General features: G+C 36.9%; 1 protein-coding gene across 9 annotated transcripts in view; it reads right to left on the reverse strand.

The window, feature by feature from the left end:
- The window catches only part of COBL (cordon-bleu WH2 repeat protein), a 168,501-nt gene that overhangs the window by 96,685 nt on the left and 58,699 nt on the right, over window positions 1–13,117 (reverse strand). For 6 of the 9 annotated variants that reach the window (XM_058830781.1, XM_058830780.1, XM_058830778.1 and 3 more), the window contains 4 exons: window positions 8,754–8,964; window positions 7,812–8,040; window positions 5,655–5,699; window positions 3,240–3,334 (listed from right to left, as the gene is read on the reverse strand). In XM_058830781.1, coding sequence (XP_058686764.1) covers window positions 3,240–3,334; window positions 5,655–5,699; window positions 7,812–8,040; window positions 8,754–8,964 — 580 coding nt within the window. The remainder of the gene's footprint in view (window positions 1–3,239; window positions 3,335–5,654; window positions 5,700–7,811; window positions 8,041–8,753; window positions 8,965–13,117) is intronic. The other 3 variants (XM_058830782.1, XM_058830784.1, XM_058830787.1) reach the window with 1 other exon arrangement.

Here is a 13,117-nt window from a genome sequence, read left to right on the forward strand (position 1 = left end):
AAAATATGCCAGAGTAAAATACCAAACCCCATCATGGAACAAAGGCAACTGTCTCAGTAGTGCTGGACCTGATCATTGAGAAACTCTGCAAAATCCTCTAATGTAGGAAAGGAGCTAAGAAAACCATCAGCAAAAAATTTAAAAATACAATGACAAAATTCTTAGGCAAGGATAAAAATAGGGAGCAACTAATTCCTGTAGTATCAGGGACCAGCCTGCTAGTCTCTACTATACCCACAGACACAACAGAACAAGCAGGGAGCTTCTTCCTTGCCATTTCTCCATGAAGGAACTGTTTCTGTGTGCTAACACATACCTTACTTAAGCCTAGATCCCATGATTGTCTGCATAGCACCTCTGCTCTACTGGATTGTTTTGCAGTACCAATTTGATCTGGATTTAGCCTCAGGAAAATGACTACATTTAGCATCAAAAAGAAATGGAGTTCATGCCACCTTTATGTTTTTTATGCCAGCTGCAGGAGAACAGAGGGTAACTGATCCAGCATAAAACTAGAATGGAGAGAACAACAAGATGATACCTGATCTGGCATTAAGCCTGCCAGTACAAAGTTAACCGAAGAAATACTTTTAACAAATTTGTACCAGCCATGAGAATAGGACTTTGCTTTCATTCTATGTCACAATGTTTTCAATATGACAGAAAGTTTTTTCTAAAAAAGTTAGATCTGGTGTATTTTCATACCACAATTACCGCTCTCAGTGAGCTAGCTGAGAAAGCAAGCATGTGCATGGGCATGGAAATCTGACCATAGGCCTGTAGTGTGCAGTGACACCTGATCCAGGAGAGTTTGCAATACAGGCTAACACTCTTCTTCTCTTGCAAAAGAAATTGCCTTCCCCTTCCAAATGTCTGCAAGTCTGCAGTTGTACTACTGTGCAGGACTTTGAACAATTCTTCCTATCAAATAGTTCTAAAATGGAGACTATGCATGACCACATGCACACACTTCACTGCTGCAAATCATAATGAAAACAAACAAACAAAAAAATACACAGAACCAACTTAAGCCTTGTGGGGGAGTAAAAATGTAAAAAAAGCCATAAAGAGCAGGGTTTAGGCACCCTGGGGTTTTGATTCTAGTTCCCTGAAATCACAAGGCATCCCATCATCTAGTCAGTTCATAAACCTACCAAATCCTTTATTGAAAGAACTTTATTAATTTGCCCTCATCCTGCTAAGTCTGTTCAGTACTTTCACTGCTGTTTTGGGTGGAAAGTTTTCACAATAGCAAGTCAGCTATATTATGCCTAGTTAACACCTGCTTGCATCCTGTGTGCTGTTCTATTCTTCAGTTTTCAGTAATTCTTCCATCTATTGCATTTTAAGTTCCCAGGGGTTTGTGAAGGCAATAGTGACTTCGTTGCGGAGCTAAACAAAATGACTGATTTAGTTTCTTTTTCTACAGAGTCACTGCCATTTGAAAGTAAGTGTCCAATAAAGAAACGACCAAGAAAAGTCAATTAACTTGTCAGGACAGCAAGAAAGACTTAGACCTTTTCCTCAGCCTTAGAAGCTGTTTCTCATACTTGCTTGTACAGTTTCTGCTTTTTCCCAGGTCAAATACTATTTTGAATTTAATTCACCCTCAATATCCTTAGCATTTTTTTTAATTTCTATTTTAAAAAACTCAGAGTATCACTTCCTTTACTTTGATTAACAAACAAGAGAAAGAAAACAGAAAAAAAGAGAGGAACTTGCAATCTTTGAACACATTTCCAACATTGCTGTGAGAAATTCACTGCAGCAACCACTGAATTAGGATTCTTCACAGCAACATTTGCTAAGGTTGTAAGCATTAATACTTTAAAAGTTGAAACTGATCTACTTCAGGAGTTAGAACTGCAAGAACACAGTTTGCACACCCAAGTTCAGTAAAATGGAATGAGAGGGTAAAGTTTGATGTAGAAAATGCATGCTGTAATGTATTTCGTTCTTCCAGAAGAATTACAGCTCCACAGCGTGCTCTAGAGGCTCAGGGTGAGCTCCCTTGTTTACTTGGTTCTTCTGAGCAGATACAATATAATCACTCCAGTAATAATTTTTTCCCTTCTAAATAGGAAGTATTTTCTTACAGTGGAAAAACACTCTGAAAGTGAGTGGCTTCTTATCTCATAAAATAGTTCCCACGTGTCCCTAATAAGATATTAAGAATAGTTTAGTATCTATGACAGAAATAAGGTTTACCAACACAGTAATTCACAATGTCCATAAAGGAATCTATTCCCTAGCAAAAGCACCACAAATTTGATCATGAACAAAAAGGCAGACAACTGTGAGAGATTTTGAAAAGCCTTCACAGTTTTGAGACTGTAACTGAGAAGACTAGACAAGTAAAACACCAATCCATTAATAAGCAAATGTTTCTTTCTGCCTGTTAATCAGATACACAGCCTTGGAGGATTTAAACGAGAAAAAAGAAAATTCCCTTTTTCCTCTGACATCCTAGAGTATTAAGCACTTTACATCCAAAATCATTTAACACTGATATTATTAGCAAAGAATGCAAAAAGTATGAAGTTAGAAGCCCATTATTTTCTCTCTGTTCTTAAGTCAGAAAGTTATTCTGTATTTTATTCCTGTGATAAACGAAATATTCTTCATAAATGCATCTCAACAGAATTATTGTATACAAAATTTCTTCCCTATATTTTTCAGTTCAAGAACACAAACAAGGTTAAAAATGGCTAACATGTACCCCAGCAGACACTGATCCTTCATTTCAGTATTGGAAATTATTTCTTCTATATCTGATTCATCAGATTTATGGACTTGGAGATAGCAATGGTATGACTGCACAGAGCTTCTGAGTGGTAATGCTTTAAAAGAGATTATCAGCCATGCACAGAAGAAGTCATAAGACACATCTACTTGATAATTAAATTGTTCTGTATTACATCAATCCCTTCATAAGTGCATTTTATAATGCAAGTACCACTAATAAGCAGCCTGAATAAGTTGCTTGAAAGTACTGCTTTTTTTTAACACATAGTATTCAAAAAAAATAAAAACAAATGGTCAACATGCTTGACTCCTTCAATAAGAAGGTGATGTCTCCATCAGGCTGCACTGATCACACGTAGTTTATGCCCGTGTTAACAGATTACTCTCTGGAAGGAAAAGGAAGGCAGGCCAAACAAATGCTACCACCCATAAATATAACAGATCTGGAAAGAAATAAATTCTCTTTAATGAGCAGTACACTGCTGTACACTTACCTTACTGCTTCTTCTATCAGCATTAAACAATCCCAAAAGTCTTGTCTTTTCTTTCTCTATTGCATCACTGCTTACTGAAGCCTTTCGATTTGGTTCTGAAACAATTTTAATGGAATAATTGTTACATTTTAAAAATATTCACTAAATGAGTACTTTAAAACACCCCAGAATAATGCTGGATTCTTATGAGCTGAAGATATTATGGACTGGATTATCTAAGTAGCAGCCAGATCCTGCACTTACTTTGTCCTCAAAGTTTCATGTGTTCTGAATATATTCCAAAATCTAATGAAAACAAATGGAATAATTTAATAAAGTGCACTAGGTTTTCAGTTACAATCCAGCAACTGTTATTAAAAGGCAAAACACAAGCAAATTGCTTATGACTTCAGAAATGCTTATCACTTACATCTTATAGAGTATAATAATACTAAAAACCCCCAAACACTTAAGAAAAGATATACTGGTGAGTAACTTTAACAATTCATAGGTCTGACTTAATACTGTGAACTTAAATGAGAGATTTTCAATGTGTAATTTGGATAAAGCTCTATAAAGAGGAAAAAGACCTTCCTCTTGGAAACAGGGCTCTGGAACTTAAACTAGGTGGTTGTGGTCATCTTTCTTATCTTAGTGCTTTTACTTCAGGTGGGAAAAGAGGGGAGTTAATACATATTTCAGGCTGTAAGAGCTCATACGTGTCTTCCTTGAACCTGATTCAGAAATCCTATGAGTTCTCATACCACTTATTATCCCCTTCAATTTCCCCCTTCAGTTTCTCATCCACAAGCTGCATGAGCAAAATTACACACTCATGCATTGCAGGAAACAACATTACCCATTTAATACACAGACAATGAAGCACTCTTACTTCTTCACTTTTTAAAATGGACTCTGCATAATGCCATAAATATTTTCTTCTGATTCCAAGCACATCAGATTATTCCAGTAGCATTCAAGAAGTTTAAAGAGAAAAAAATACTTTCTCTTGTAAATATTTGCTTAACAATTAAAACTCAAATTCAAAATTACTTACCTGTTGACACAAAATAAAGGTTTACTTCACCATAAAAACCTTATCCCAGTACAGTTGTAAATTATTTGCATAACATAGAAAGTGATTTTCACACAGATCACTTTTGCATATAAACAATCTCATGTGTCAGAAGGTGTTAAACACATACAGTGAACACAAAGGACAACAGGGAGAAACTACCCTTAAGAAAGGCTGCAACTGCATTGCAAACAGAGTAATCAATTAATACTTTTTTTACATCCTGAACACTACCTATGCTAGTTTCTTGCTTAGGGCTGGGCTGCGACTAGATACAAATTATGATTCCTTTGCATAGTCTTCAACTATAAACAATGCTGTGAAAAGGCTAATGTAGCAGCTGATCATCAACACTGTCACTGAATAGTGCGTAATCCAAATAAATTAGGATTTAAATAATGCATATAAATACCAAATAATGAGTATTTATTAATCTGTACAACTTTTTTTCTTAAATAGAAACAGTAGATATTTAATCTAGTATTGATCTCCATATAAAAGGAAGACACAGCAATGACAGAGGATTAGGGGGAATAGTGCTGCCATTAGTGAAGCCAAGAGGCCATGAACTAAGATTTGCATGATTTCTGTCACCTACTGGAGGTGGACTTTCCTCATAAAAATTTAAATAAGTTATCCAGTTTTATTTTGGTTATGCTACTAGTAATGCAAAGAAGTAAAGCTCATTAGAAAATAACCATACCTTTCTTGAGGATAATTAATTTAAGCAATGTATTAAAACAGACTCAATAGGGAAAAGGACATACTAAATACACACATTTTCTATTTTACTGGAAGCAAAAGTACCAATACAATCTAATCCAACCCCAACTACTGTAAAAATTCAGAAGTCAGTATCTATTCAGTTAACCAAAGTGTATGTATACATTTGATATTAAAGTGCTTTGCTGTGTGTAAATTGAAATTGGTGGGAGATCTCAAAGACATCAAGATTTTCTGCCTTTGCTACTAAATAAATTTTGAACCCAAGAAATGTTGGAAATGTTAGTAATTCTTAAATTTACCTAATCATGTTTTAGGTAAACTGAACAGGCTTGGAATCCATAGAGAGACACCACACCACAAAACAGTTAACAGCAGAATTTGTTACTTGATGGAGTAACAAATTGATGGCTATTACTGAGGAGATAGTACGCACAGAATGTGCTTGTTCTTAGCAGAAACACAAGACATGTAAGCAACACTTTGGAAAGACAAAACCGATCAAAAACATCTTGTTTCTCTTTGGTATTTTACTCAACATTCTTAAAGATCTATCTACCAAACCCACATTAAACATAGAGTGAAGTGAAAGAGTTAAACACAGAGCGAAGCTTCCCCTCAGCAGCATTGTACAGTACCTCTATAGTTCAGAGAAGGTTCAGACTGAGTTTTTGATGGAGGAACTGGAAAAGTCAGACAATGAAAGGATAACAGAAAACACATTAAAGTTCTAATACAGCCCTGTAAAGCACAATATTCATTAATAAGTCCTAGCAGCTTTTTTCCTAAGCATTACACATAAATGTTGATTGACAACAGACATGCAGAGCTGCTACTGAAGCAGTTTAGCTGCATTTGTATTAATTCCTAATTCAGTCATCAAGCTGCTTCAACTGGTAAACAGAACTAAGTAAGCAGGTGGCAGCAGAGCTTCTCTTTTAAAAATCCTTTGGTTCTTGGTGTTTTCTGTTTCAGGCAAGGGAAGAGTGAGGAGTTTTTCTAGAATCTACTCTTACAAGCACAGCCTAATGGCTTTCAGCACCTGTGATACATTGCTTGTTAGTGAGAATGTGTTTAAAAATTCTATTTTCTGTTAAGTAAACAGGCTAAATACCCACTCAATGCACAAGTCACAGACCAACTGCTACTGAAACCAATGGGTTTATTACTCTTAGGAGATTACAAATGAGAACATTGAAGAAGCAATTTGCTGAAACCAAGGAAAAATTCTTGTAAATTTTATGTGCATCTACAGGTTTTGTCAGGCACTATGGTGCAGAGTAGAGGAAAGCATAAAAGATTGAAATATACTCAGAATCAGGGGGATTTTATCATAATGAAAAGACAGGAATACCAAAAGGTTAAAAAATAATAGAATTTTTTTTTTAAAAAAAGCTGATATACAGAGCAGCCCACTATGACGTGTAGATCTTTATTGACTCAATATATTCTGTGATTCTGTGATAATTTTCTGCTATAATCCCAGCCCTGTAGTAAAGTCTTGGTTTTGACTGTATAGGCTGCAACTGAATTCGAGGACCAACACTGCACCAGCATACACACCACTACTTTAATTTGAAAGGAAAGATTTCACTGAAGGCTTATGATAATTACTCTCTAAGTTGTCCCTGAAGTATGGTGAATGAAACCTGTTGAATACACTCTATGTTCAATATGTTGCTCCAAAATGGTTAAATTACAGTGAACATGTCTTGAAAAAAACAAATATGCAATTGAGTTATGGCATGTTGTCAGCCTCCTCTGGAACACCCCAGTAATTCAAAAGAAAAGGAGATATTTAGTTTACTTAGAAGTCTAAACTCACTGAAATTTGACTCACACAGAGGTAGAACTGTCACTTATCAAAGAGTTAGAAAGAAGAGACAGAATGTCAACATAAATAAATAATTTTATAAATAAAAAATAAGCCTACAGCTCAGCACCTACAAGAATGATGTTAATCTAAACAATAAATAAGGACATTTACTGTGCTAGAAGTGATAGCGATTGAGAAAAACTGCAGGATACAATTTTAATGAATATCACTTTCTGACCTCAAAGGAAGTAGTGCTTGTCAATGCACTTTCAAATGCATTTTTAAAGCAGATATATTTTAAAGCACATCACAGAATTATGTTATTTGAATACATAATCTGGCTGATAAAACTCAACTCCAAGAAGGTGCTACTACAATTTTGTCTATGAGGACAGAAAGTGAGGATAGGTAAACATGAGAACAAAATTCTAAATACAAATACCTCTTAGCTCCTCTTCACTAAACTGTCAATAACTTTGCTCTTTGGAGGAACCGTCTCTGATCCTGTCCAGTCTGTTTCTCGTAAGCCCTGGTCTGTCGCCTCTGCCTCTCAGCTTTCACAGCTGCCATGACTATGGCATGTCTCTTCTTTCCTTCTCTCCAACCCACAGCACAGGTAGGTGACAGACTCTGCCTGGACGAGGCTTCTTGTATTACGCACACCTCTACTGACAGCAGCTCTGGAACATAGCAAAGCTCCTCCTTTTGCCCTGCCCTAGGCCATCCTGCACCCTGCCAGAGTCCAGCCCAGCCTGGCGCAAGGCCCAAGAGCAACCAAGGACGGCTGGGTACGTTGCTGACCTGGCTGCTGCTCTGGGCACAGCTCACTGAAGAAACCCACACTGCTCTCCAGACTGAGATCTCACTCTGCTGTTTCAGCTGGACCCCAAAAGAATGGCAGCATGAATGCTTTTAATTGCCCATAATATGGTTGTCACGTCATATAATCCTGCAGGGGCTGCTTTCAGTCTTGGCTCACCTTTTTTTCTGTCCCAGGCATACAGCTCCTTTATCCCTAGCTCCTCCAAAGACTTGGTAAGCTCCAGCTCTTCCCCAGTTATGCCATCCCGCAGAAGAACAATGTGCTCTTGACTGACTTCACACTTCTCACAAATAGCTGGGATGATGCTGTGGAGAGGCACCTCTGGACTAACCCGAACCACAGCCTTCTGTGTCTTCAGGTAGTTCACTACCAGCCTCACAGATTTCTGCAGAAACAAACATAAACTCTCAGTCTCCCTGCTGTGATGGATCGGTCCTCTTACAATGAGAAAAGCACTAGGGATTTTCATATTGTCTTGACTGTTCCTAAGCAAACTTACCCCACGTTGCCAAAAATATATTTGAAAGAATAAAATCTCAGACCTCCCTTTCCACTAAGGAGACATTCACAAGAACATGCAAAGAAAGAAAAGGAATCAGAAGCAGATGTAATGTAAACATTTACAAGTCCCACTCTGAAAGGTGGAAAAGTATAATCAGATATAGTTATTAGAGTAATAAAAAATTTCAGCAAACATTTGGAAAATGACTACTTATTAATCTTCACTGTATTGTGAAACACATTTATTAATGATCAGCCTTCTCCCATATCTTCAATGAAGATGGTACACAAAATATCACCAAAACACTATCTCCACACAACACCCCGACTCCTACAACACTGATTTCAGCCATTATTGCAATTTCCAACCACCCCAATCTTCAGATTTCCACCTATTCAACCAAATGGAGCTTAACATTTGTTCTACATGTCTAGACTAGCCTCTGCCAATCTACACGAAAAACAGTTAAGCTAGTAAAGAAGGTTATAGTCTATCCCAAGTCTTTCCCATCTGGCTTAAAGATGGAAAGATTGGAAGAACTGAATAGGAACGGAATGATGTTTCATGGCATCATTTTAGCCCTACAGAGTACTGACCTCAGGGACCCTTGGCAGAGGTCGCTTTGCCTTCTCTTCAGGAATCTTCTCTTTCAGAAGTACTGTCTGTACATCCAGTGCTCCTATCAAAGTGTTTGGCTTGTAACTCAGAACTTGTTGAGTTCCCGAAGACTTTAGTTCAAGACTATGTTGGGATGGATTTAAGCGATACTGGCTGCATAAGTCAACCAATACATCCATCACAGCTTTGCTACAAGGAAGAAGAATTCACTGTTAGCATGAGAAAAATTTACTTCAGTTTTAAGATGGGGGATAAAAGACAACACAAGCTGTGGATGTACCATCTTCGGGAGGGAACAATGTTAGTGCTTTGAAATGTTAAACAGATCAGATAAAACAATAGGAATGAAACATATTCACACTTCAGTGTCTGTTTCTGAGCTCACAACTACTTATTCAGTATCAGGCAGACAGCAGTGCCAATCATAGCACTAACAAACATAAACCAAGAGCAGACAAAGTGCACCTTTATTTATTTCTAGACCACAGATCACAGAATATTCTGAGCTGGAAGTGACTCAACGGATCTAACAAGTCCAACTCCTAAGTGAAAAGTCCACACGGGGACTGAATCCACAGCCCTGGTGCTTTTAGCACCATGCTCTGACCAACTGAGCTAACATAAGGGTCAAAATGTACTAAATCCGTACATTAAATGCTGCAGTTCAAATTCTGTTCTTTAATGTGAATATATTATGAACTCCCAGTCTGGTAAACTCCACCTAGATTTGAACAATCACATCACCCAAAATGGAGAGCTTAAATCTGGAACAAATAGAAGATAGGGCTTATTTTTCCAGTTTGCTACTTTGAGTTCTCCACATCTATTTGACACCAGCAGTATTTTCCAGTACAAGAGGACCTGTCCAAATTTATTATGGTGAAGATATTAACCCTCTACAAAACCATCTGATTTTGAGTGCCCCATTGTCAGCAGCTATTACTTCAATATTATTCCTATAACATGAGATTTTAAAAGAGTCAGCAACTGTCCCTTTTCATTTTGTACCTCCACACAGAGGTACTCCATTCAGGAGCTCAATATTCACTGGAGCTTAATACTGCCTAATACAGCAGATATGAACTGTGCCTCCCCACACCCCAGAAATTCTCTACCATGATAATGAAGGTTTCTTTTATTTTCCCAGCCTTCTCCCCAAAAATTCTGTACAGGATCAGAGAAAATAGGTTTATTTAAACTGGTCATTTTTCTAAAAATTTTTGGTTTCATAAAGCAGTGTCTGACCCCAATAAAACAATGTAAGCTGAAAAAAAAATATCAGCTGCAGCTGGAACCTGTCATATACAGTGGGATACGTGTCTTCTAGCAGAAGTGAAAATAAATGCACAGACAGCAAATTTGCCAAAAGAACTGGGACTTCTTTTAATGTTTTAACTGGAAAAAAATTATACAGATTAAAAATGCAAGCAAATTCAAAGAAAATAAAATCTTCCATAGGCTCTTAGCCAGCACCATTACATCTGTAGCTCAAGAATTACCCTTTAAACTGCAAGCTGTTCGCACTTGGGAAATTATCTTGTGGAGGGCCACCAATCTTCCTTCTATGTAGAATGTATGTTGTTGGCCAACAACTGTTCAAGAAGTTGGTGAATAACTCTGGAGGGCTTATGGCAAAGACAATAAAAATGGAAAACTAGAGAAATTCCTTATTACCTGGTAGGTGAGAGCTCTTCCCATGCAAGAGAAGAGGGAGGACCTTGTTTACAGTAACCTTTTTCAAGTTTAACTGAGTTACACAGTGTGAGCTGGAAAATTGGGAAGTGTGGAAAATTTTAAATACATGATCTCACTGAAAAGGGAAGAATTCAGAAGATCAAATAAGAAAAAAAAATGCCATTAATATGTATAGGAGGCTTCAGAACAAAGAGTGTAGTGTGGCAACTGCTAAAATAGAGAGTTCAAATACAAATGTGTAGCACCCAAATCCAAACTGTATCAGGTAATTTCATGATGACTCATTCTGACACTGTCCCCAAGTTGATAACATCTGTGTTTCACAACCATGTTTAATTGACCTGCTGCATGCCACAAACCAACAGACATTTACAGCTACTAAGTCCAAACTACAGGACACTAATACGTACACCAGTACTTACATTAATTAATATTAATTAAAATGTGCAGCGGTGCACACTTTTTTTAAAGTGCTTATCAGTTCTCCTGATACAGATGTCAACTTGTCTGTTTACAGACATATTTCTTTTAAACTAAAATTTGCATGTGATTTTTTTTTTTTCTCCTCAGCCTTCTTACTATTGCTTTAGAGAAAAGTAAATAACCTGGCAGAATCACAATACATGGTGTCCTATGTGTTCGACATTTATATTTAAATTAGAACGGTAATATATTTCTGTAGTGCATAATACTGTGATAATTCACTCAAATTTGGACAGTTATCTTGTCTCTTGAAAAAGTACTTGTAAAAAGAAGATAGTTCATCAAAATAAGAGTTTATGATTCCACACATATACCACTGAAATTATAAAATATATTCAGCAGCAACAGTACCACAGCTATAACAAAATCAGAATCTACACCAGACATCAGAGAAAATAAGTTACAGACAATCATGAACTTGAACAGATTTGTCTGGACAATGGACAATTCAAAAATCCAGCCAAATCTGACATTTCACCTTATTGCTGATTATGAACAGGCATGCATTAAACAGAACACTTAAGGAAGTCAGAAACATTCTAACCTGTGCCATGCTGCTCAGAATATACAATTGTTCCATGGAAAGCATCCCTAGCCTTCATCTGTACCATTTGAAAATACAGCTGAAGCTTTTGAAAAAGCTTCAAAGCAAATTGTATGCTCTTTAAAAAATGTAAATTTGTGGAGAATTTTCACAAAACTTCTGAGATGTAAAGAAAAAAAAAAGAGATGAGAGAGGAAAGGAGGAAAGCAGGAAAGGAGAGGAATTCCACAAAGTTCAAAATTCATGTGTTAGAAGCGAAGTAAAAGAGCTGGGAAATCCTTGCAATGAAGTTATTCTTATATCAGATTTCAATGGCACCAACTTGAAAAAATTTCCTTCTAAACCATAATACAGTTCAATTTGATTTTAAATGGGACTTAGTTTTATTTCCACAGAAGGGAGTCAAAAAACACAGCAAGAGAATGTTAATCTACTAATCTAGACCAACTTTTCTTTCTAACCTTGGGTTGAATATGGCTCTTGGAAGATGCAATGAGTCAATTCTTCCTTTGCTTCCATCTTGTTCCAAAGATCTCCGCTTTCTTTTAACCTGCTTGGGGATCTGGTCTGTCTCTACATGATCTACAGAACATACTCCGTTTCGAAATTCAGGCAGGTCTTAAATCTAAAGCTAAAATAAAGTTAAATATGTCCTGCCTTTCCAACTACTCAGCTACGAAACACCTTACTTTTTCATTTTAGTAAGATGTTGCTGAAATTTTTGGCAAGTGACCAGACACTGCAGAATAGACTCCAAAGGTTAATGACTGACAAGCAAATACTAGAGGACAGAAGAAAAACTGCAGAATGAACATAATTGAAGGCTCAGACATGAAGGTCCATATGACTATTCTTAGCAGAGTACTTTGGCTCTGTTTTGATATTCCATTACTAAACTGTTTGATATTTAATGCCAATTCTGGACAGTAAAGAATAACTACTTTGTCAGCTGAACACTGATGCTGAAGTTCTGATCAAGTTTAAGCAGAGTGCTTGTTTCCTGTTTTCTCCAGCAAAATGCAGCAGAGGCGTATGGTTTTTAGGAAGTATAAAACAACTGAGATGTTTTGGGTGTGGTTTGGCTTAACCTCCTTGGATCACACAGAGAAATCCATTTTAAAATGTAGCCTTGTACATCTAAAAAGAAGTGTGCAGGGTAAAGTTGTATTCTATCAATCAAAATCAGCTTTCTTTTTACCTTCTACTTTCATGCTACAAATGACTTCCAGTACCTAAATGGGCCTACAAGAAAGTTGGAGATGGACCTTTCACAAGAGCATGTGATGATAGAACCAGGAGTAATAGCTTCAAACTGAAAGTAAGCTTAGATTAGATATTAGGAAGAAATTCTTCACTGTGAGGATGGTGAAGCACAGGAGCAGGTCCAAAGAAGCTGTGGATGCACCATCCTTTGAAGCATGAGAGCCCAGGATGGGCCTTTGAGCAAGTCCCTGGAGCATGGGGATTGGAACTAGATGGTCTTTAAGGTCCTTTCCAGCCCAAACTACTCTGTGATTCCATGATTTAAATAAAAAAAAAAAAAAATAGAAAAAAAAGAAAAAATTCTAAAACTGGAGGGAAGACTCTATTTTATTTAGATCAATGTCAAGTACGCATGAA

The sequence above is a fragment of the Poecile atricapillus genome, chromosome 2, assembly GCF_030490865.1.
Source record: "Poecile atricapillus isolate bPoeAtr1 chromosome 2, bPoeAtr1.hap1, whole genome shotgun sequence".
Taxonomy (NCBI): domain Eukaryota; kingdom Metazoa; phylum Chordata; class Aves; order Passeriformes; family Paridae; genus Poecile; species Poecile atricapillus.